This window comes from Nerophis ophidion, linkage group LG20 (genome assembly GCF_033978795.1).
Source record: "Nerophis ophidion isolate RoL-2023_Sa linkage group LG20, RoL_Noph_v1.0, whole genome shotgun sequence".
Classification (NCBI taxonomy): Eukaryota; Metazoa; Chordata; class Actinopteri; order Syngnathiformes; family Syngnathidae; genus Nerophis; species Nerophis ophidion.
The window spans coordinates 27,727,402-27,751,238 of record NC_084630.1 but is presented as its reverse complement, the minus strand read 5'-3'; the positions used below and the strand labels follow the sequence as shown (position 1 = coordinate 27,751,238).

The 23,837-nt window shown below is 38.8% G+C and overlaps 1 protein-coding gene across 3 annotated transcripts in view; it reads right to left on the bottom strand.

The window, feature by feature from the left end:
* Nucleotides 1–23,837, bottom strand: part of galnt7 (UDP-N-acetyl-alpha-D-galactosamine: polypeptide N-acetylgalactosaminyltransferase 7) — a 77,693-nt gene that overhangs the window by 48,674 nt on the left and 5,182 nt on the right. For all 3 annotated transcript variants that reach the window (XM_061880887.1, XM_061880886.1, XM_061880885.1), the window contains exons 2-6: nucleotides 9,814–9,922; nucleotides 7,549–7,861; nucleotides 5,488–5,654; nucleotides 2,733–2,863; nucleotides 2,576–2,655 (exon numbers count right to left, since the gene is read on the bottom strand). In XM_061880887.1, coding sequence (XP_061736871.1) covers nucleotides 2,576–2,655; nucleotides 2,733–2,863; nucleotides 5,488–5,654; nucleotides 7,549–7,861; nucleotides 9,814–9,922 — 800 coding nt within the window. The remainder of the gene's footprint in view (nucleotides 1–2,575; nucleotides 2,656–2,732; nucleotides 2,864–5,487; nucleotides 5,655–7,548; nucleotides 7,862–9,813; nucleotides 9,923–23,837) is intronic.

Sequence of the window (23,837 nt, the reverse complement as noted above, 5' to 3'; positions counted from 1 at the left end):
CATCCACTTTAATGATACCAAGTACAAGAGCCTATCTAGTCGATACTACTATGATTACATTGTTTTTTTGGCTTCACAAAATCTTTTTATTTTTATTATGTTTATAAACTCAGGAAATGTGTCCCTGAACACATAAGGCCTTAAATTATGACTTTTTATGATCCTGTAACTACTTGGGATCGGATCAATACCTACATTTTTTTTTATCATCCAAAACTAATGTAAATCATCAAACAACAGAAGAATAATTGATTATTAAATTTTAACAGAAGTGTAGATAGAAAATGTTAAAACAGAAAATAACCAGATATTAACAGTAAATGTTGTGGATTAATAATACATTTTTACAGATCATTATTTTGACAAAGAAATAGAATGATAAATAACAATATGTTACTGCATATGTCAGCAGATAAATTAGGACCCTTTGTTTGTTTACATACTACTAAAAGAAAAGTGGTCTCGTATGTTCACTATTTTATTTAAGGACAAAATTGCAATAAGAAACATATTTAATGTACCCTACGATTTTTTGTCAAAATAAAGCCAATAATGACATATTTTGGGCTCCTTTATTTAGAAAAGTATCAAAATGTATCAAAATACATTTTGGTACCAGTAACAAAATATTGGTATGAGGACAACCCTGGCTTATTGCGTCTCATTCAAAGACAGTTTACAGTTTGTGTACTGAGGATGGACATTGAGCAAGCCTTTTAACCCAGTGCTTCTCAAATGGGGGTGCGCGTACTCCTGGGGGTACTTGAAGGAATGCCAAGGGGTACGTGAGATTTTTCAAAAATATTCTAAAAAAAGCAACAATTCAAAAATCCTTTATAAATATATTTATTGAATAATACTTCAACTTAATACGAATGTAATTTCATAAACTGTGAAAAGAAATCCAACAATGCAATATTCAGTGTTGACAGCTAGATTTTTTGTGGACATGTTCCATAAATATTGATGTTAAAGGCCTACTGAAATGAGATTTTCTTATTTAAACGGGAATAGCAAGTCCATTCTATGTGTCATACTTCATCATTTCGCAATATTGCCATATTTTTGCTGAAAGGATTTAGTAGAGAACATCGACGATAAAGTTTGCAACTTTTGGTCGCTAATAAAAAAGCATTGCCTTTACCGGAAGTAGCAGACGATGTGCGCGTGACGTCACCGGTTGTAGAGCTCCTCACGTTGTTTACAATCATAGCCACCAGCAGCTAGAGCGATTCGAACCGAGAAACCGCGACAATTTCCCCATTAATTTGACAGAGGATGAAAGATTTGTGGATGAGGATAGTTAGAGTGAAGGACTAGGAAAAAAAAAGTTAAAAAAAAAAAAGGCGAGGGCAGTGAGAGCGATTCAGATGTTATTAGACACATTTACTAGGATAATTCTGGAAAATCCCTCATCTGTGTATTGTGTTTTAGTGAGATTATATGGTGCCTGAAAATCGGAGGGGTGTGGCCACGGCTGTGGTGACAGCCATTGTCTCCGGTGGGAGGAGGTAATAGTCCATAGCTGCAGGAGGACGCAAGCTCCGATCATGTCTACGGTAAGAGCCGACTTATTAGAACAATCTTCTCACCAAAACCTGCCGGTTGACATGTGGTCGGGAACCATGTTCGCTTGACCGCTCTGTTCCATAGTAAAGCTTCACCTTCGGGAATTTTAAACAAGGAAACACCGGCTGTGTTTGTGTGGCTAAAGGCAGCTGCAATGCACCGCTTCCCACCTCCATCTTTCTACTTTGACTTCTCCATTATTAATTGAACAAATTGCAAAAGATTCAGCGACACAGATGTCCAGAATACTGTGTAATTATTTGATTAAAGCAGACTACTTATAGCTTGGATCGGAATAATGTTTGCTACAACTGGTGACGTCAAACGCACGCGTCATCATACCGCAACGTAGGACACTTTGCGGGAAATTTAAAATTGCAATTTAGTAAACTAAAAAGGCCGTATTGGCATGTGTTGCAATGTTAGTATTTCATTATTGATTTACAAACTATCAGACTGCGTGGTCGGTCGTAGTGGGTTTCAGTAGGCCTTTAAAGATTTCTTTTTTTTTTTTATGAAGAAATGTTTAGAATTAAGTTCATGAATCCAGATGGATCTCTATTACAATCCCCAAAGAGGGCACTTTAAGTTGATGATTACTTCTATGTGTAGAAATCTTTACTTATAATTGAATCACTTGTTTATTTTTCAACACGTTTTTAGTTATTTTTATCTTTTTTTCCAAATAGTTCAAGAAAGACCACAACAAATGAGCAATATTTTGCACTGTTATACAATTTAATAAATCAAACTGATGACATAGTGCTGTACTTTACTTCTTTATCTATTTTTTTCAACTAAAAATGCTTTGCTCTGATTATGCGGTACTTGAATTAAAAACATGTTCACAGGGGGTACATCACTGAAAAAAGGTTGAGAACCACTGTTTTAACCCATCACGACTTGTGAAAAACAATTCTTCACTAAAATGGTAACTTTTTAAAAATTATGAAAGGTGTGGATCTTTGGCTCATTTTCACATTTGCTGCGTTATGAGCTTTCTTACCTGTCTAATGAAATAGGAGCAACCAGCGGAGGATACCAGTTGATTCCAACCTCACAATGAGCATCCAGGTATATTAGCACCTGCAACAATGAAATCAAGCATATTAGAGTCTCACAAAGTACCAGTTTATTTCATTAAGGAATAATGTGAATAATACCTGTCCCTTAGTGGCCTTTTTGGCGCCGATACTTCGTGCCTGGATAAGACCCTCTCTCTTCTCGTTTCTGTAGAGCTTGACAAGACCGTTCCACTGCTTGATGTACACCTCCAAACGTTCCTTCAAATCGACTTTACAAAGAGGGAATGTGCAATAATTGTTATTGGACTGCAGTTAGAAACTCAGGAACAAGATCATAGACCTACACAAAACTGGAATTAACTACAAAACAGTTAACAAGAAGCACTTCCATCTTCCTACTTTCGGAAACAAACGCGAGTGTGCTGTAATAATGGCAGACTTGGTAACAGACAAAAAAGATGACTATTTTAGGACAAAAATAATTCAAAACCTCATGTTTTTGAAGCTGAATATACAGAGGATGAACTACTGTATTTTTCGGAATATAGTCGCACCGGTTGAAAATGCATAATAAAGAAGGAAAAAAACATATATAAGTCGCATTTTTTGGGGAAATTTATTCGATAAAATCCAACACCAAGAATAGACATTTGAAAGGCAATTTAAAATAAATAAAGAATAGTGACCAACAGGCTGAATAGGTACACGTTATATGACGCATAAATAATCAACTGAGAAAGTGCCTGGTATGTTAACGTAACATATTATGGTAAGAGTCATTGAAATAACTATAATATATAGAACATGCTATAAGTTTACTAGACAATCAGTCATTTATGATCAATTTTCCTAGGTATGAAAGTAGTAGCAGGTAGCATCTTTTTTTTCACAATGCACTTCTGCCATGACTCATCTCCCACCAAATTTTTATTGGTTGACGTGTGTGAGACGATTGCTGATATACACCTAGTCTCTTACGCGAATGAGATAAATAATATTATTTGATATTTTACGGTAATGTGTTAATAATTTCACACATAAATCGCTCCAGAGTATAAATCGCACCAAACTATGAAAAAAACTGCGACTTATAATCCGAAAAATACGGTACTGGTTATAGAAGCAAACACAAACAGAAGGTGAAACGTTGGAGCAGACGGAAGCCAAGAGACTCAGGTCGGCGTGACTTGACACTGTAAATACTAGGCTGACCATATTCTGAAATCCCAAAAAGAGGACATATATACCGTATTTTTCTGACTATAAGTCGCATTTTTTTTCATAGTTTGGGTGCAACTTATACTCCGGAGCGACGTATGTGTGAAATTATTAACACATTACCATAAAATATCAAATAATATTATTTATCTAATTCGCGGAAGAGACGAAGAAAATGTCAGCAATCGTCACACACACGTCAGCAACCGTCACACACACGTCAACCAATAAGAATTCGGCGGGGGAGGGTCATGGCAGAAGTGCATTGTCATGGGTCATGGGTATTTTGTAGTGTCCCGGAAGAGTTAGTTCTGCAAGGGATTCTGGGTATATGTTCTGTTGTGTTTATGTTATGTTACGGTACAGATATTCTCTCGAAATGTGTTTGTCATTCTTGTTTGGTGTGGGTTCACAGTGTGGCGCATATTTGTAACAGTGTTAAAGTTGTTTATATGGCCACCCTCAGTGTGACCTGTATGGCTGTTGAAAAAGTATGCCTTGATTAACAATCAATATGTTAAATGGTAAATGGGTTATACTTGTATATCAATCCACTACCTCGCTCTCTCGCTTACTCTGTCTCTGCCCACCCCCCCTTACGAATGTTGCTGCGTGCGCACTTTTACACAATTTGTTTTGTTTTTAACCCCTTCTTAACCCTGTACATACATTGTAAATACACGCAACCCTGACTCAAAACGCCGGATATTAGAGGCATTTAAGAAACCCCGCCCGGACAGCCCCGCAAAAGAGGACACGTCCGGGGAAAAAAGGACGTATGGTCAGTCTAGTAAATGTGGACCTTGGAGCCAAGCTATGCCAACATAAATGGCATGTCTACCCAAAATAAACCGGAAAAAACGCAGTTGGGAAAGTGGCTGCGCCAGCAACCTGAGGGTTCCTGGTTCGATCCCCACCTTCTACCAACCTCATCACGTCCGTTGTGTCCTTGAGCAAGAAACTTCAACCTTGCTCCTGATGGGTCCTGGTTAGGGCCTTGCACGTGTATATGTGTGTGTGAATGGGTGAATGTGGAAATAGTGTCAAAGCGCTTTGAGTACCTTGAAGGTAGAAAAGCGATATACAAGTATAACCCATAATTTACACCCCCACTACCCTCTACCCAAACCCCGCCGACCTCAACCTCCTCATGCTTTCAGCATGTCCCAAATTCCAAGCTGCTGTTTTGAGGCATGTTAAAAAAAAAAAAGCACTTTATGACTTCAATAATAAATATGGCAGTGCCATGTTAGCATAACTTGAGTGGATTTATTTTGGAAAACCTTGGTACATTGTTTAATGCATCCAGCGGGGCATCACAACAAAATTAGGCATAATAATGTGTTCATTCCACGACTGCATATATCGGTATCGTTTGATATCGGTATTGAAGAGTTGGACAATATCGGAATATCGGATATCGGCAAAAAAGCCATTATCGGACATCTCTAGTTATTAAGGTTATGACTACTCGTTCAATTATAGCTAATGTTAGTAGCTAAACTTTGTCAAATCGCTATCATTAGCGGACAACTAACAAAAGATAATGTATGTACCAGTCTGTGCATGTGTGTTACTAAAGCGTAGTCTACATGCTAAAACATACAATAGTGTGGAGCGATCTAAAAAATCACTTTACAAGTTAGTATCAGACTTCGAAGGAGAGCCAACTCACCTTTGTTGCTAAAGTCATCAATCATGACAACCTCAGCCAGGTATCTCCTGGGAGTTCTCTTGATGACACTGTGGATGGTTCTCATTAAAGTCGACCATCCTTCATTATGGAAGACAATCACCACGCTGGATGTCAGCAGTCGGTCATCATAATGCCAGTACTTGCACCTGTATTCGCAGCACACAATGACAATTGTATTCTTTAAATGCATATGCACCTTTGTTTACAGATCTTATGAGGAATTGATTTTTCTTTGATGAGAGTATATGGTTTAAACTTAATCCCATAGGCATATAAATCATAGCGTTTTTCTTTCGACATGCAATGTAAAGTTTTAACAGTCAGTCTGGCAATTTTTGTAATACGTAGCTACAACTTTCTAACATGAATTAATACTTTTAATTTTCCTGAGGGAACTCTCCTGAAGGAAACAATAAAGTACTGTCTATCTATCTATCTATCTACTTGGACAAGCGTAGGGCATTACATGTGATCCTTATGTGACATAATTGTTCAGTTTGAAAGTTAGCGGTCGGAAATTTTGCGAGGGAGTTTTTCATTTTACAACTTTGTATCTTTATAAAAGTGTATTATGATGTTGATTATAACATTGTTAGAACAAGATACAAATATAGAGTATACAGACTTTCTCAATTGACTCCAATTATAACTACTATTTTAACATACTGTAATCCTGGCATATTACAATGCTTTTTCAAATAAAACGGAATAAATCTCACTTTTGCCGGTTGAAAAACAAGAAAATAATTTCACTAATTAACCACTAGATGCTGCTATAGAACCATTGTGCATAATTGTCAGAGCTTTGATGACAATAAATTAGGCGTTTTGCTGCCCTTGAATTGCTGAAATGCAATGAAAATCATTTTGGGCAGTTACAGTATATATAGCATTCCATATATATTTACAAAACCAGTGAAGTTGGTACGTTGTGTAATTTGTAAATAAAAACAGAATACAATGATTTGCAAATCCCTTTTAACTTATATTTAACTGAATAGACTGCAAAGACAAGATATTTAATGTTCAAACTGAGAAAAATAACTTTGTTTTGCAAATAATCATTAAACTTAGAATTTAATGGCAGCAACACTTTGCAAAAAAATTGTCACAGGGGCATTTTTACTACAGTGTTACATGGCCTTTCCTTTTAACAACACTCAGTAAACGTTTGGGAACTGAGGGGACCAATTTTTTAAGCTTTTCAGGTGGAATTCTTTCCCATTCTTGCTTGATGTACAGCTTAAGTTGTTCAACAGTCCGGAATCTCCTTTGTGGTATTTTAGTCTTCATAATGTGCCACACATTTTAAATGAGACACAGGTCTGGACCACAGGCAGGCCAGTCTAGTACCCGCACTCTTTTACTATGAAGCCACGCTGTTGTAACACGTGGCTTGGCATTGTCTTGCTGAAATAAGCAGGGGCGTCCATGATAACGTTGCTTGGATGGCAAGATATGTTGCTCCAAAAGCTGTATGTACCTTTCAGCATTAATGGTCCCTTCACAGATGTCTAAGTTACCCATAACCTTTGCACTAATATAACCTCCATACCATCCCAGATGCTGGCTTTTGAACACTATAACAACGTCTTTGAACGTCTATAACAATCAAGATGGTTCTTTTCCTTTTGGGTCCGGAGGAAACAATGTCCACAGTTTCCAAAAACAATTTGTTTGTGAATGACTGAGCATTTCATGGAAGCTGCTTTTATACCAAATCATGGCACCCACCTGTTCCCAATTAGCCTGTTAACCTGTGGGATGTTCCAAATAGGTGTTTGATGAGCATTCCTCAACTTTCTCAGTCCTTTTTTGCCACGTGTACCAGCTTTTTCGAAACATGTTGCAGGCATCAAATTCCAACTGAGCTAATATTTGCAAAAAGTAACAACGTTTTCCAGTTTGACCGTTAAGAATCTTGTCTTTACAGTCCATTCAATTGAATAAACAGTAGGTTGAAAAAGATTTGCAAATATTTGTATTTTGTTTTTAATTACGATTTACACAATATGCAATAGTACAAAATGTTGTACTCACTCTTCGTGGCGTAGATCTTTGATGGTCCTGTCCAGTGATATCATGTCACTAGCGACCATGTTAAAGCCAAACTCTTTGATCGATGCCTGGATGACGTCTTTGTATTCCGAACCAAGGACAATTGCCTTGGCTTCTTCTCCTGGACCGTCGGGCACCCCTGGAGGTTCAGGTGTTTTGGGTTCAAAGTTTCCCAAAACATCTCTTTTGAGGATCGGGGCATTGTAATTGTGCAAGTCTGGCCGGAAAGTTGCATACTGCTGCTGGATCACCTGCTTCTGGTTAGCCTGATGATTGGGGCTGTGGTTGCCCTCTCCTAGTGATAAAACCAAAATCCAAAAGTTGTCATATATTACATTACAGTAGAACCTCGAATTACAAATCCCTCTATTTGCAAACTTTTTGATGACTTCACTGTCAACGATGCGAACGACACTTGCTAACTTGTCAGCCGTTTCTCCAAGAAACTTCTTTTGAACACTCCTCGCACATCAACAATTCAAAAGGCAAGTATGTTCCCCGTTTTTTGACCAGCAAAGTGAGTTTTTGGGGTGGAGGAGTCTGGTCGGGTGCTGGATTATACAAACGTTTCAGTTTACGAACCATGTTCAAGAACCACTTAGGTTCGTAAATCAAAGTTCCACTGTACCTAAATGCTCAAGTACCAAAGTAACAGCGGCATTACATCTAATACTACCAACATATTTTTCTCAATAAATACTGATTTGAAGTTATTTAAGAAACAATGGAGATGTGTAGGCACAAACAGCCACCTGCATAATTTACCGCTATGTATCAAAAGTTCTACATTTATTAACAGGGAAAACCATTTATTATTTTAGCTGTAATTTGATGTGGTAAACTGTACCATATACATCATTTACAATGTTTTTATATGAGCTTCAATTTTGTAAATAGATCTCTTAAAGCATTACAAAATTACTTTGGCACGGACAGAAGGCGGCGCTCGAACAGAAGTAACACTTTCAGAGTATAAAGTTTCAAAATACCGTATTTAGGCGCACTTAAAATCAGTTTTTTCCCCTCAAAACTCGACAGTGCGCCTTATAACACGGTGCGCCTCATGTACGGAATGATTCTGGTTTTACTTACCAACATCGAATACATTTTATTTGGTACATGGTGTAATGATAAGTGTGACCAGTAGATGGCAGTCAAAAATAAGACATACGTGTAGACTGCAATATGATGGTAATATGACTCAAGTAAACAACACCAACATTTTAAATGTTTCATTGAAAATATAAAACATTACATATGGCACTCCAAAATCTATCGAAACGTTTTAGTACAACTGTGGCAAGCTATAAAGTCGCACACTTGATGGATTGTCGGCGCGTTAAACATACGAATATTATTGCGGTGTGGGTATAAGGTAAGACATTATCTGGTGTTTTGTTTCGCAATTTTAAGCAAAAGAAACTTTTCTTACCTTCTGGTACCTGCTAATCTGTGTTTGGGATCTGCTCAATTCATAAAAAAATTGCGCGTGTCCACCTTTGTAGTTCGTACCAACATCGTAGTCGATAAGCTTATTCTTTTTGTCCATCTTCTTGTTATGGGACATTCATCCTCCGCTGTTGCCATTTCTAATATAAAGTAGTGTAAAGTTCTTACTTATATCTGTCAATAAACTCGCCATGAAAGCGCTAAAACAAACCGGTGTCGTGAATTTAAATTATTCACCCAAAGAACTTTAGTGATTAGAACGTTTTTTCACGGGACACATTTGTTGTTGTTTCCGGATGAGGAGATGCTGCTCCGTTATTGATCGAAGTAAAGTCTGAATGTCATTAAAACAGTTAGCTCCATCATTTGACACTTCCATCCCAGTCATTGCACGCTACACCGCTACAACAAAGATGACGGTGAGAAGACGCTGCCGAAGGTGAGCCACGTAAATAACTCCGCCCACAAAACGGGGCATCCGTAAGCGACTGTCAGAAAGAAAATGATATGTAAAACATAATTTATGCAACATTTTTGACCAAAGAACCACCATTACATGTTATGTTACATGAAGTGCTATAAATGTAGAAAAAAATATCTAAATAATATGACTCCTTTAATGCGCCCTATAATTTGGTGCGCCTTATATGTGGAAACATGGAGAATTCCCCATTCAAAGCATGACATGGAGAGGCCAAAATAGTTCAAACCGTTTTGCTGTGTGTACAGTTTGCGGGTCACGGAATTATGCTAGGTTCCGGTTGACTCCTCACATACAGTGTAGCTCATATATCTTACCATGTTTCTGTCTGATGGAGTTGAGGTCCACTTCCACACCTTCTACATGAGGCCAGGGCAAAACTGGTTTAAATTGATGTTGGGCTCCTTTGTCCAGCGAACCATCATCCTGTATTGGAGGGACATGCATGTAGAATTAGGCAATACATACACTAGGCTCAACAACAATACTCAAACATGGGGATGGGCGATACAGCATCGAATCTATATCACAATATACATTGCACCCTCCTTTGATTACGATATATAACAATATGTCCAGGGTGTACCCAGCCTACCGCCTGATGGCAGCTGAGCTAGGCTCCAGCACCCCCGTCAGCCCAAAAGGGACAAGCGGTAGAAAATAGATGGATGTATGGAATATAGGGGTATAACAGTACACAAAAACTTTGGTTCGGTACGTACCTCGGTTTAGAGGTCACAGTTCGGTTCATTTTCGGTACAGTAAGAAAACAACAAAATATAAATTTTTTGGTTATTTATTTACCAAGTTTGCATACAATGGCATAACATACATATACACACAGGTTCCATTGGCAGGGTTAATGTGGTCAACATATATAAAATAAAAACTGAAGAAGATAAGGCTCAGAATAGTTTCTTAACAAAACCTTTCTACATATAAAGTGTTTTTTTTGATTGATTGATTGAGACTTGTATTAGTAGATTGCACAGTACAGTACATATTCCGTACAATTGACTACTAAATGGTAACACCCCAATAAGTTTTCAACTTGTTTAAGTCGGGGTCCACGTTAATGAACATTAAACTGCCTCAAGTTGTTGTTCAGATTAAATAAAATGACAAAACTTTTCTTCTACATATAAAAAGAGTACCATTAAACAGTTTCAAGTAAACTTTTCATCCCCCCCAGCCTGGCTAACTTGGCAGTAAGAGGATATATGGGCTCATTGTTCTTCCACCATAGAAGTGGGTCAAAATCTAGTTTTTAATGCAATATTGACTTAAATCTGCTGCGAGAAAAACATTTGTTATTGCTTTAGCCCTGCCTGACTCGCCGAGGAGAGGCTGCTTGAATGCGGTGGTGACGCTTCAAATGGGTTAGCTTGTGTTTTGAGAGTAGCGTATGTGTGTGTGTGGCCCTTTAATATGGGACAGCATCTGAGGTAAGCGTGTGGGCGAGCAAAGTGGGGGAGCGGTAGAGTGCGGGATTGGCTAGTGTTTTGTTGGATTGGCTGTGTGCAAGACCTCAATAAAGCCACGATTTGCAACTAATCGCCGGACTCTTCATTTCACGGGTTGTGCAGCTCATCACATCCTCACAGTTTACAATCATGGCCACCAGCAGCGAGAGCGATTTGGACCGAGAAAGCGACAATTCCCGCATTAATTTGTGCGAGTATGAAAGATTTGTGGATGAGTATAGTGAGAGTGAAGGACTAAAAAAAAATTAAAACATTTTTTTTTTTTTTTACAGTTTTATAAATTATATCAGATGGGTCAAATTAAAGTAAAGCTTTTAAAAAGTTAGTTTTACAAAGTATTTTTAAAATGGGTGTCATCATATAAATGCCAGGGTTTCCCACACATTAATTTATTTGTGGCGGCCCGCCACAGGAGAATTATGGCCCCCGCAAAAAAAAAAAAAAAAAAAAAAAATTATATATATACATTTTTTTTTTTCCGGCTTATGACTCGCTCGACCGCTCATAAAAGCAATGGGACTCTGTCTGTGAATGGAGCTTGTAGTTACATATTATATAAATATGTAAATATTACATAAATATGTATATAAATATGTACATTAAGTGTTGTAATTATATTCCAACTCTGCGTTCTTCTTGGTCATCGCCGCTGCCCCCACCCCCCCACCCCCGCCGCCCAACCACACCACCACAAATAGATGCCTGACCTGTGGGAAACACTGAATGCATATATTCGATTCGGGGACAACATATTTAAACTCGGGCTGTCAAAATTGACGAGTTACCTCATGTGATTTAACAAAAAAAAAAATGTGTTAATCATGTACACACTTATATTAATCATGCAATTTGTTTTGACTGTACAAGCCCTTTTAACTTAACCGCTATGCACTCAGTTCCGATCAATGCACATGTCAGTTCAAAAATGAGTGAGGGGACTCCCACTGGTGTGCTCACTGGCACATTTCACTTCAAAATACAGCCTGAAAGAAATTTGGATAAAACTGTTAGCAATTTTGGTGCTAATAAATGACATGCATCAAAGTAAAATGTTTAAAAACGGTCCTGGATGACATTCTGACCATGAAATTGCATTCGTGTACAAATATTGGAGTTTATTCTTAAACTGATTTCAATAGCACAGGCAAGTAAACACTTTTGATTAATCATCCATCCATCCTTTTTCTATCGCTTGTCCTTTTTGGGGTCGCAGGGGGTGCTAGTGCCTATCTCAGCTACTATTGGGTGGAAGGCCGTGTACACCTTGGACAAGTCGCCACCTCATCGCAGGGCTGTTTAATTATTGTTAATCCAAATACCAAAATCTGAATAATGCAGCTGAGAGAGGCTCCAGCACCCCCACGTTCCCTAAAGGGACAAGCGGTAGGAAATGGATGGATGGATGGTTGGATGGATGGAAGAATCTATTTTTTTTTTAATAATACATTTGACAGCCCTTGTTATAATGCTTTTTACATAAATACTGAATCAATCTATGCAGGTTGAAATACAAGAAACATGACCATCCTGCACCACTTGATGGAGCCATAAAGAAACGACAATAGGTTTCAAAACAGATCTGTAAGGCGTCCAAAAGGTGTCAAGATTCTTGAGCCTAAAAACCACTATCTGCATGCACATGCCTCTCTGTGCACATATCCATCCATCCATTCATTTTCTACCGCTTGTTCCTTTCGGGGTCGCAGGGGGTGCTGGAGCCTATCTCAGCTGCATTCGGGCGGAAGGCGGGGTACACCCTGGACAAGTCGCCATCTCATTGCAGACAGACAACATTCACACACTAGGGCCAATTTAGTGTTGCCAATCAACCTATCCCCAGGTGCATGTCTTTGGAGGTGGGAGGAACCCGGAGTACCCGGAGGGAACCAAAGCAGTCACAGGGAGAACATGCAAACTCCACACAGAAAGATCCCGAGCCCGGGATTAAACTCAGGACTACTCAGGACCTTCGTATTGTGAGGCACATGCACTAACCACTGTACCATCGCGCTGCCCTCTGCGCACATATGGAATAAGCTTATTTTTCTTTCTCAATGAGTGTGACGTTCCACCCTTCTGGCACTTTAAACGTCTGCTCTCCTGGTCAGTGCCAATTTGAGCCAACCTGTCCTGTGTGCCTTCTGAAAAAGATTAGTCTTTTGACAAAATGAGCCGATATGAGTGTATTTTGTCATTTGATATATATTCCTCACCGTGACTGTGTGGGTTTTAGCTTCTTCCCACCTCCCAAGACATGCACCTGGGGATAGGTTGATTGGTAAAACTAAAATTGGCACTAGTTTGTGAATGTGAGTGTGAATGTTGTCTGTCTATTTGTGTTGGTGACTTGCCCATAGTGTACCCCGCCTTCTGCCCGAATGAAGCTGGGAGAGGCTCCAGCCCCCCCCGCCCCCCGCGACCCAGAGAGGGACAAGCGGTAGAAAACGGTTGGATGGATTACCATTTATTATGATGTCATGTGAACATGTCCAACAACTACTTTTAAGAATGTAACATGATTTTCCTGGACATATGCTCCCCAGGTTACGATTAATTGCAACGTAACATTATGAAAACCTATTTTATATGACAAAAGCTAGCTAATTTATCATACTGTAGCTCTATAGTCATGTCATAGCTCAGTGGTTCTCAAATGGGGGTACGCGTACCCCTGGGGGTACTTGAAGGTAAGCCAAGGGGCACGTGAGATTTTTAAAAAATATTCTAAAAATAGCAACAATTTAAAAATACTCTATTGATATATTCTTTGAATAATACTTCAACAAAATAGGAATGTAAGTTCATAAACTGTGAAAAGAAATGCAACAATGCAATATTCAGTGTTTAGAATGAAGTTGATGAATCCAGATGGATCTCTATTACAATCCCCAAAGAGGGCACTTTAAGTTGATGATTACTTCTATGTGTAAAAATCTTTTTTTATAATTCAATCACTTGTTTATTTTCCAACAACCTTATTGTTATTTTTATATCTTTTTTTCCAAACAGTTCAAGAAAGACCACTACAAATGAGCAATATTTTGCACTGTTATACAATTTAATAAATCAGAAACTGATGACATAGTGCTGTATTTTACTTCTTTATCTCTTTTTTTCAACCAAAAATGCTTTGCTCTGACTAGGGGGTACTTGAATTAAAAAAATTTTCACAGGGGGTACATCACTGCAAAAAGGTTGAGAACCACTGTCACAGCTCACATTAAAAAAAAACGGAAATGATGCAATAGTGCATATTACATCAGTAGCCAGAGGAGAAGCATTTTCATATATCCATCCATCCATTTCCTACCGCTTGTTCCTTTCAGGGTTACGGGGGGTGCTGCAGCCTATCTCGGCTGCATTCGGGCGGTAGGCTGGGTACACCCTGGACAAGTTTCCACCTCATCACATATTATAGGTAGGTAGGTCTTTATTGTCATTGCACAAGTACAACAACTCTTTGTTTTCAGCACAAACCCGTTCAGTTTAGACAAACAGCTACAAAGGGTTACAGAACAGGAACGCTGATGGGATGCCACAAGGCGCCCCGTGAAAGATGGGAAAAAGGTAAACGCTTGGGGAGGATGAGTAAAAAAATACAATCTAGACTGGGCTCCAAAGGTTGCCAAGTCTGGAGTGGGGAAAAAAACTCCATAGCAAATCACATATACATATTACAACATACAACTCGAGACTAGCAACAGAGGGGAGGGAGTGGGGGCTACAGTGGCAGGCTGCAGCTCTTCAGGCACTGCCCAGCCGTCCATCACCCCTTAATCATAATTATATATAACAGATTTATAATATAATATACAACATATTAACAAAATAATAACATAATAATTAAAGATTCATAAATAATTTATTTATTAACGAATCATAGCCCCTGAATCATAATCGAATTCTGAGTTGCCTATATATTCCAACATTTGATGCTGAATAGCAAGAAAAAAATCACAACTGGGGAGAAAACTGCCCCTCAAAATGTTCAATGTTTATTGAAGTGAATTTTTGGCCTACAGAGATTGAGAGTTAATTTCATTTATATGATTTGTTTGAAGTAAGTTAAAAAACATCAAGACTACATTTCCGGCAATTGGGTGCATTTCTACACTATATTTTACCTATAGATTTATTCTCATCTACCACCGTCTTTTGGCTATTTTTGACATTTACATCTGTTGCAGGCGTGTCAAACTCATTTTAGCTCAGGGGCCGCATGGAGTTAAATCTGTGCACACGTGGGCTGGACTATTAAAATCATGGCATTAAAACTAAAACATAAAGACAACTTCATATTGTTTTCTTTGTCTTACTTTGGCCAAAAATAGAACAAAGACATTCTGAAAGTATTACAACAAATGTATAGAAAAAAATACCAGCAGCGGTAAAGTTTAGATCCATGAAAGAAAGAAAGTGAATGAATGTTTATAACTGAATAATTTTACATATGCATAAAAAAAAATTTAAACAATTTTTTTTTATGAATTAAGTAACGTTTATGACAACTTTTTTCCAAAACACAATATAGGGTCCAGCACCCCCCGTGTCCCCGAACGGGACAAGCGGTAGAAATTGATGGATGGAACATAGAATGTGAGATATAAGAGGATAATACATTTATCTACAAACCCCGTTTCCATATGAGTTGGGAAATTGTGCTTGAGGTAATTAAAAACAGAATACAATGATTTGCAAATCCTTTTCAATCCATATTTAATTGAATGCACCACAAAGAGAAGATATTTGATGTTCAAACTCATAAACTTTATTTTTTTTCTGCAACTTGGAATTTCATGGCTGCAACACGTGCCAATGTAGTTGGGAAAGGGCATGTTCACCACTGTGTTACATCACCTTTTCTTTTAACAATGCTCAATAAACGATTGGGAACTGAGGAAAGTAATTGTTGAAGCTTTGAAAGTGGAATTCTTTCTCATTCTTGTTTTATGTAGACCTTCAGTTGTTCAACAGTCCGGGGTCTCCACTGTCGTATTTTACGCTTCATAATGCGCCACACATTTTCGATAGGAGACAGGTCTAAACTGCAGGCAGGCCAGGAAAGTACCCGCACTCTTTTACGAAGCCACGCTGTTGTTGTCACGTGTTGAATGTGGCTTGGCATTGTCTTGCTGAAATAAGCAGGAGCGTCCATGAAAAAGACGGCGCTTAGATGGCAGCATATGTTGTTCCAAAACCTGTACGTACCTTTCAGCATTAATGGTCCCTTCACAGATGTGTAAGTTACCCATGCCATGGGCATTAATGCACCCCCCATACCATCACAGATGCTGGCTTTTGAACTTGGCGTCGATAACAGTCTGGATGGTTCGCTTCCCTTTTGGTCCGGATGACACGATGTCGAATATTTCCAAAAACAATTTGAAATGTTGACTCGACAGACCACAGAACACTTTTCCACTTTGCATCAGTCCACCTTAGATGATCTCGGGCCCAGAGAAGCCGGCAGCGTTTCTGGATGTTGTTGATAAATGGCTTTCGCTTTGCATAGTAGATAGAGCTTTAACTTGCACTTACAGATGTAGCGACCAACTGTATTTAGTGACAGTGGTTTTCTGAAGTGCTCCTCAGCCCATGTGGTGATGTCCTTTAGAGATTGATGTCGGTTTTTGATACAGTGCAGTCTGAGGGATCGAAGGTCACGGTCATTCAATGTTGGTTTCCGGCCATGCTGCTTACGTGGAGTGATTTCTCCAGATTCTCTGAACCTTTTGATGATATTATGGACCGTATATTTAGAAATCCCTAAATTTCTCACAATTGCACTTTGAGAAACGTTGTTCTTAAACCGTTTGACTATTTGCTCACGCAGTTGTGGACAAAGAGGTGTACCTCGCCCCATCCTTTCTGTTGAAAGACTGAGCATTTTTTGGGAAGCTGTTTTTATACTCAATCATGGCACCTACCTGTTCCCAATTAGCCTGCACACCTGTGGGATGTTCCAAATAAGTGTTTGATGAGTATTCCTCAACTTTATCAGTATTTATTGCCACCTTTCCCAACTTCTTTGTCACGTTTTCTGGCATCAAATTCTGAAGTTAATGATTATTTGCAAAAAAAAAATGTTTATCAGTTTGAACATCAAATATGTTGTCTTTGTAGCATATTCAACTGAATATGGGTTGAAAATGATTTGCAAATCATTGTATTCTGTTTATATTTACATCTAACACAACTTCCCAACTCATATGGAAACGGAGGTTTGTATAATTTCTTTTCCAAACGGTTACAAAAAAGTGGGACCCCAAGAACATACTGTGGCACCCAATTTTTATGACTTGATGGGGTCACTGGGACCCCAGTTTGGAAATTCCTACCGCCAACACTGATGGAGTATTGGTGCGTGCAAAACAGCAGCAAGCGTCTGTGGCCTGCGGGCCGGTTCTAAAACTAATCAAATATCATCCCGGGGGCCATAGATAATTCATCCGTGGGCCATTTCTGGCCAAAGACATAGTAGTCTTTGACCAAAACAAACGTGTAAGTTGTTGAAACTGCCAAACATATTTTGTGATTGTGTTTTACAAAGACGGTAATTTAAAAAAGAATACATAAACTGTGCCTTTACATTACACACATGCACACCCATTAGCTTTGTGTGTGTGCCTGTGGTCAGCTAGTAATATCAATTTAGCAAAGTTTAGCAACTAATAATTAACCTTCACGAACAATTGTTAGCTACTCCTCTTGAACTGCTTTTGTGTACGTGCACGTGTGTGCGTGTGTGTGTATACTAAACAATGGTGAGTGACAGCTGAATGGCAGACAAATTCCTCAGACCAACAAGCAATTATCATATACAATAATCCAGCCATCCATTTTCTACCGCTTGTCCCTTTTTATGGTCGCGGGGGTTGCTGGAGCCTATCTCAGCTAAATTCGGGCAGAAGGCGGTGTACACCAAGTCGCCAGGGCCAACACAGACAACATTCACACTCACATTCACACACAAGGGACCATTTAGTGTTGCCAATCAACCTATCCCCAGGTGCATGTCTTTGGAAGTGGGAGGAAGCCGGAGTACCCGTGGAGAACATGCAAACTCCACACAGAAAGATCCCGAGCCAGGGTTTGAACTCAGGACTTGTCAGGATATTCGTATTGTGAGGCACATGCACTAATCCCTGTACCACCTTGCTGCCTATATACAATAATATAAATAATAAAAATGTAATTAGTATGGGTGTAACGGTACGTGTATTTGTATTGAACTGTTTCATACGGGGGTTTCGGTTCGGTGATGTAGCGAACGAGTTTACACACGGACATATTAAGTAGAGTACCGCACGTTGTGTAAACAATGCACACCGAGGCACAACACACGGCATGCTAGCAACGACTGGGCTACGATAGATTGACCATACATCCTCTTTTCACCAGATATGTCCTCTTTTGCGGGGCTGTCCGGGTGGAGTTTCTTAAATGCCTCAAATGTCCGGCATTTTAAGTTAGGGTTGCGTGTATTTTCAATGTACGTTCAGGGTTAAGAAGGGGTTAAAAACAAAACACATTGTGCATGCAGCAGCATTCGTGAGGGAGGGGCAGAGACAGAGAGAGCGAGAGAGTTATGATAAACGCGCATGCTTTGCCAGGCTCTGCTTTTTATCCATGGATTTATCAGATTTTATTTTTTATTATCTATAGCAGGGGTGTCAAAAGTGTGCCCCGGAAGCCATTTGCGGCCCAAAGCTAATGTTTTAAAGGCCCACGGCACATTCTAAAAATACTATTAAAATAAACAAAAACATAACAAAATTGAAATAAAAAAGCTTAAAGGCTAAATGTAATTTAGAAAAAGTTGCAACGTTGACTAATAAAACAAAGCTGTTCTTTTTCTTTCAAACTGTCATTGCTCAAAACAAAATATTGAATCAAAATCAATATTATGAATTATTGACCTATCCAAGGTTCCGATTACTTCACATCAAATATTCCACTAAGAAAAATATTTTTGGTGGAAGATTTTGCAAATTTGGTAAATAAATAACCCCAAAATCTATATTTTGTTGTTTTCTTACTGTACTGATAATAAACCGGACCGTGACCTCTGAACCGAGGTACTTACCGAACCGAAATTTTTGTGTACAGTTACACCTCTAATAATTAGTAATTGTTAAAAAATAGACACTTTCAAAGTATATACAGTGGGGCAAAAAAAGTATTTAGTCAGTCAACAATTGTGCAAGTTATTCCATTTAAAAAGATGAGAGAGGCCTGTAATCTTCATCTTAGTTTTCGGTACACCTCAGCTATGAGAGACAGAATGAGAAAAAAAAAATCCAGAAAATCTTATTGTCTGATTTTTAAAGAATATACCGTATTTTTCGGAGTATAAGCCGCTCCGGAGTATAAGCCGCACCTGCCGAAAATGCATAATAAAGAAGGGAAAAAACATATATAAGTCGCACTGGAGTATAAGTCGGTTTTTGGGGGGAAATTTATTTGATAAAACCTAACACCAAGAATAGAAATTTGAAAAGCAATTTAGAATAAATAAAGAATAGTGAACAACAGGCTGAATAAGTGTACGTCATATGACGCATAAATAACAGACTGAGAAGGTGCCTGGTATGTTAACGTAACATATTATGGTAAGAGTCATTCAAATAACTATAACATGTAGAACATGCTCTACATTTACCAAACAATCTGTCACTCCTAATTGCTAAATCCCGTGAAATCTTATACGTCTAGTCTCTTAAGTGAATGAGCTAAATAAAATTAGATATTTTACGGTAATGTGTTAATAATTTCACACATAAGTCGCACATCTGGCCAAACTATGAAAAAAACTGCGACTTATAGTCCAAAAAATACAGTATTTACAAGTTAAGGTGGAAAATAAGTATTTGGTTAATAACAAAAGTTCATTTCAAGACTTTGTCATATACCTTTTGTTGGCAATGACAGAGGTCAAATGTTTTTTTAACACACTGTTAGTATTTTGGCCCATTCCTTTGATTGATTGATTGAGACTTTTATTATTAGATTTTACAGTACAGTACCTATTATGTACAATTGACCACTAAATGGCAACACCTGAATAAGTTTTTCAACTTGTTTAAGTCGGGGTCCATGTTAATCAATTCATGGTTGATGCATGCAGATCTCCACTGGAGCAGTGATGTTTTGGGACTTTTGGACTTTGAACTCCCTCCAAAGATTTTCTATGGGGTTGAGATCTGGAGACTAGCTAGGCCACTCCAGGAACTTGAAATGCTTCTTACAAAGCCACTCCTTCGTTGCCCGGGCGGTGTGTTTGAGATCATTGTCATGCTGAATGACCCAGCCACGTTTCATCTTCAACGCCCTTGATAATGGAAGGAGGTTTTCACTCAAAATCTCACAATACATGGCTCATTCATTCTTTCTTGTACACGGATCAGTCGTCCAGGTCCCTTTGCAAAAAAAACAAAAAAAAAGCCCCAAAAGGTGACGTGTCCACACCCATGCCTCACAGTAGGTATGGTGTGCGTTGGATGCAATTCAGCATTCCTTCTCCTCCAAACACGAGTCGAATTTTTACCAAAAAGTTATATTTTGTTTTTATCCGACCATATGGCATTCTTCCAATTCTCTTCTGGATCCTCCAAATGCTCTCTAGTAAACTTCAGATGGGCCTGAACAAGTGCTGGCTTAAGCAGGGGGACACATCTGGCACTGCAGGATTTGAGTCCTTGGCGGTGTAGTGTGTTACTGATGGTATAGCCCGGGAGTCAGCAACCTGTGGCTCTAGAGCCGCATGTCACTTTAGCGCCGCCATAGTGGCTCCCTGGACCTCTTCCAGAGATATGTGAAAAAGGAAAAAGATGAAGAAAAAAATATATTTTGTCTAAATATATTTTCTGTAGGAGGACAAACATGACACAAACCTTCCTAATTGTTAGAAATCCAACCGTTTGTTATTCTGTACATGCTTCACTGATGAAAGCATTTGGCAAACACCGTTTTGTCCTACTAATTTCAGCGATCCATAAAATTATCGTAGATTGTTTACATGTACAACTTTCTCCGAAGCTGCCACAGAAAGACGTGTTTTATGCCACTCCTTCTTTGTCTCATTTTGTCAACCAAACGTTTTACGCTATGCGCAAATGCACAAAGGTGAGCTTTGTTGATTTTTTTTATTTGCTGGAGTGCAAATCAGGCATATTTGGTCAATCCATTACTGCAACCTAACATGCTATTTAGGCTAGCTGTATAAACCGTATTTTTCCGAGTATAAGTCGCACCGGCCGAAAATGCATAATAAAGAAGGAAAAAAACATAAGTCGCACTGGAGTATAAGTCGCATTTTTGGGGGAAATTTATTTGATAAAACCCAACACCAAGAATAGACACTTGAAAGGCAATTTAAAATAAATAAAGAATAGTTAACAACAGGCTGAATAAGTGTACGTTATATGACGCATAAATAACCAACTGAGAAGGTGCCTGGTATGTTAACGTAACATATTATTGTAAGAGTCATTCAAATAACTATAACATATAGAACATGCCATACGTTTACCAAACAATCTGTCACTCCTAATCGATAAATCCCATGAAATCTTATACGGCTAGTCTCTTAAGTGAATGAGCAAAATGATATTTGATATTTTACGGTAATGTGTTAATAATTTCACACATAAGTCGCTCCTGAGTATAAGTCGCACCCCTGGCCAAACTATGTAAAAAACTGCGACTTATAGTCTGAAAAATATGGTACATATTGCATCATTATGTCTCATTAGTCGGTATATTTGAGCTCATTTCATTTCTTTTACTGTGTATTTCATTTATATTGCATGTCTCATGACACATTATCTGTATGTAATATGGGCTGCATTTATGTGTTGTTGAGTACAACAACTTGCACTGAGCCTAGTTTATAAAATTCGCTACATCTCCCTGATACCGAAGTACAGGTCAAACTACTTCCGTAACGTAAATTACTGCCATAACCACAACACCAGGTGGAAATCCACAAAACACTTTAAACCCAGATTCCGATCTTGCAAAGGTCTTAACTCATTTTCTTTCTATGTCATATCAATATGGAATGCACTCCCAACAGGTGTAAAAGAAAGTGCATCTCTATCCTCCTTCAAAACCGCACTAAAAGAACACCACCAGGCAACTTCAACCCTTGACTAAGACCCTTCCCCCACCACATCCCAACCCCCCGGATTTTAAATAATCAAATGTATATACTTGTTTTTATGCTTTCTGAACTCACTATGTTCACTGCTTGCTGTACGTATCCTACCAAGTCACACCTACAATGTTTCAATGTTCATTTCTCTGATAATGCAATTGTTAAAGACTGAAGTACTGATTTCAACCAGCTCTCTGCAGGTCATTCATTAGGTCCCCGTTTGATTCTGGGATTTTTGCTCACCGTTCTTGTGATTATTTTGACCCCATGGGGTGAGCTCTTGCGTGGAGCCCCAGATCAAAGGAGATCATCAGTGGTTTTGTATGTCTTTCATTTCCTAATAATTGCTCCCACAGTTGAGTTCTTTACACCAAGCTGCTTACCTATTGCATATTCAGTCTTCCGAGCCTGGTTCAGGTCTACAATTTTGTTTTTGGTGTTTTTTGACAGCTCTTTGGACTTTGCCACAGTGAAGTTTGGAGTGTGACTGTTTGAGGTTGTGGACAGCTGTCTTTTATATTGATAACAAGGCCAAAAAGGTGCCATTAATACAGGTAACAAGTGGAGGACAGAGGAGCCTCTTAAAGAGGAAGTTACAGGTCTGTGAAAGCCAGAAATCTTGCTTGTTTGTTGATGACCAAATACATATTTTACAGAGGAATTGACCAATTAAATAAAAATCCTACAATGTGATTTTCTGGATCATTTTTCTCCATTGTGTCTCTCATAGTGGAAGTGAAACTATGATTAAAATTACAGGCCTCTCATCTTTTTAAGTGGGAGAAGGTGCACAATTGGTAGCCGACTACCGTATTTTCCGGACTAGAAGGCGCACTTAAAAGCCTTTTTTTTCCTCAAAACTCGACAGTGGGCCTCATAACCTGGTGCCCCTAATGTAAGGAACAAGTTTGGTTGAGTTTACCCACCTCAAAGCTATTGCATTTGGTACATGGTAAAAAGATAAGTGTGACCAGTAGATGGCAGTCAAACATAAGAGATAAGTGTATATTGCCACTATGATGGCAATAAGTCTCAAGTAAACAACACCATCCATCCCAGGGTTTCCCACACATTCATTTATTTGTGGCGGCCCGCCACAAAAGAATTACGGCCGCCACAAATAGATTTTTCGGCTTTTGACTCGCTCGACCGCTCATAAAAGCAATGGGACTCTGTCTGTGAATAAAGCTTGTAGTTACAACTCCGGTGAAGTAGGTGGCGGTAGCCTACTATGCATTCTAACTCCGCCAATTGCACTTAATTCACCTGGTGGATCAGAAGAAGAAGAAGAAGGAGAAGACGACGACGAAGTAAAGGAATAACGGACCGACCGGATCAAAATACGAGGGTAAGACGTATTGGCAAACAAGTTCAAAAGTAGCACCGACTCGGATTTTCTTAATTTTTATTTTCAGGACCGGGGTAGACGCACGCAGTAACAGTCACCTGTTACCAAACCGACGAGCTAACATGTCCGGGTTATAACTCTGTTGTTAATAAACACACGTGGAGACGGTGCTGGAGATACTGCATTAATACTGAAAGCTAAATTGTGCACTGTCCACTGCAGCATGTGAATGCAATGAAAAGAATAAAATCTGAGCCAACCAGCTGTTAAAATGTTGTCCAGGGTAATGTTTTAGCCATTAATGGCACTTCATTTCAAGATTTCAACTGTGATCGGGCTTTAAACAGGTGG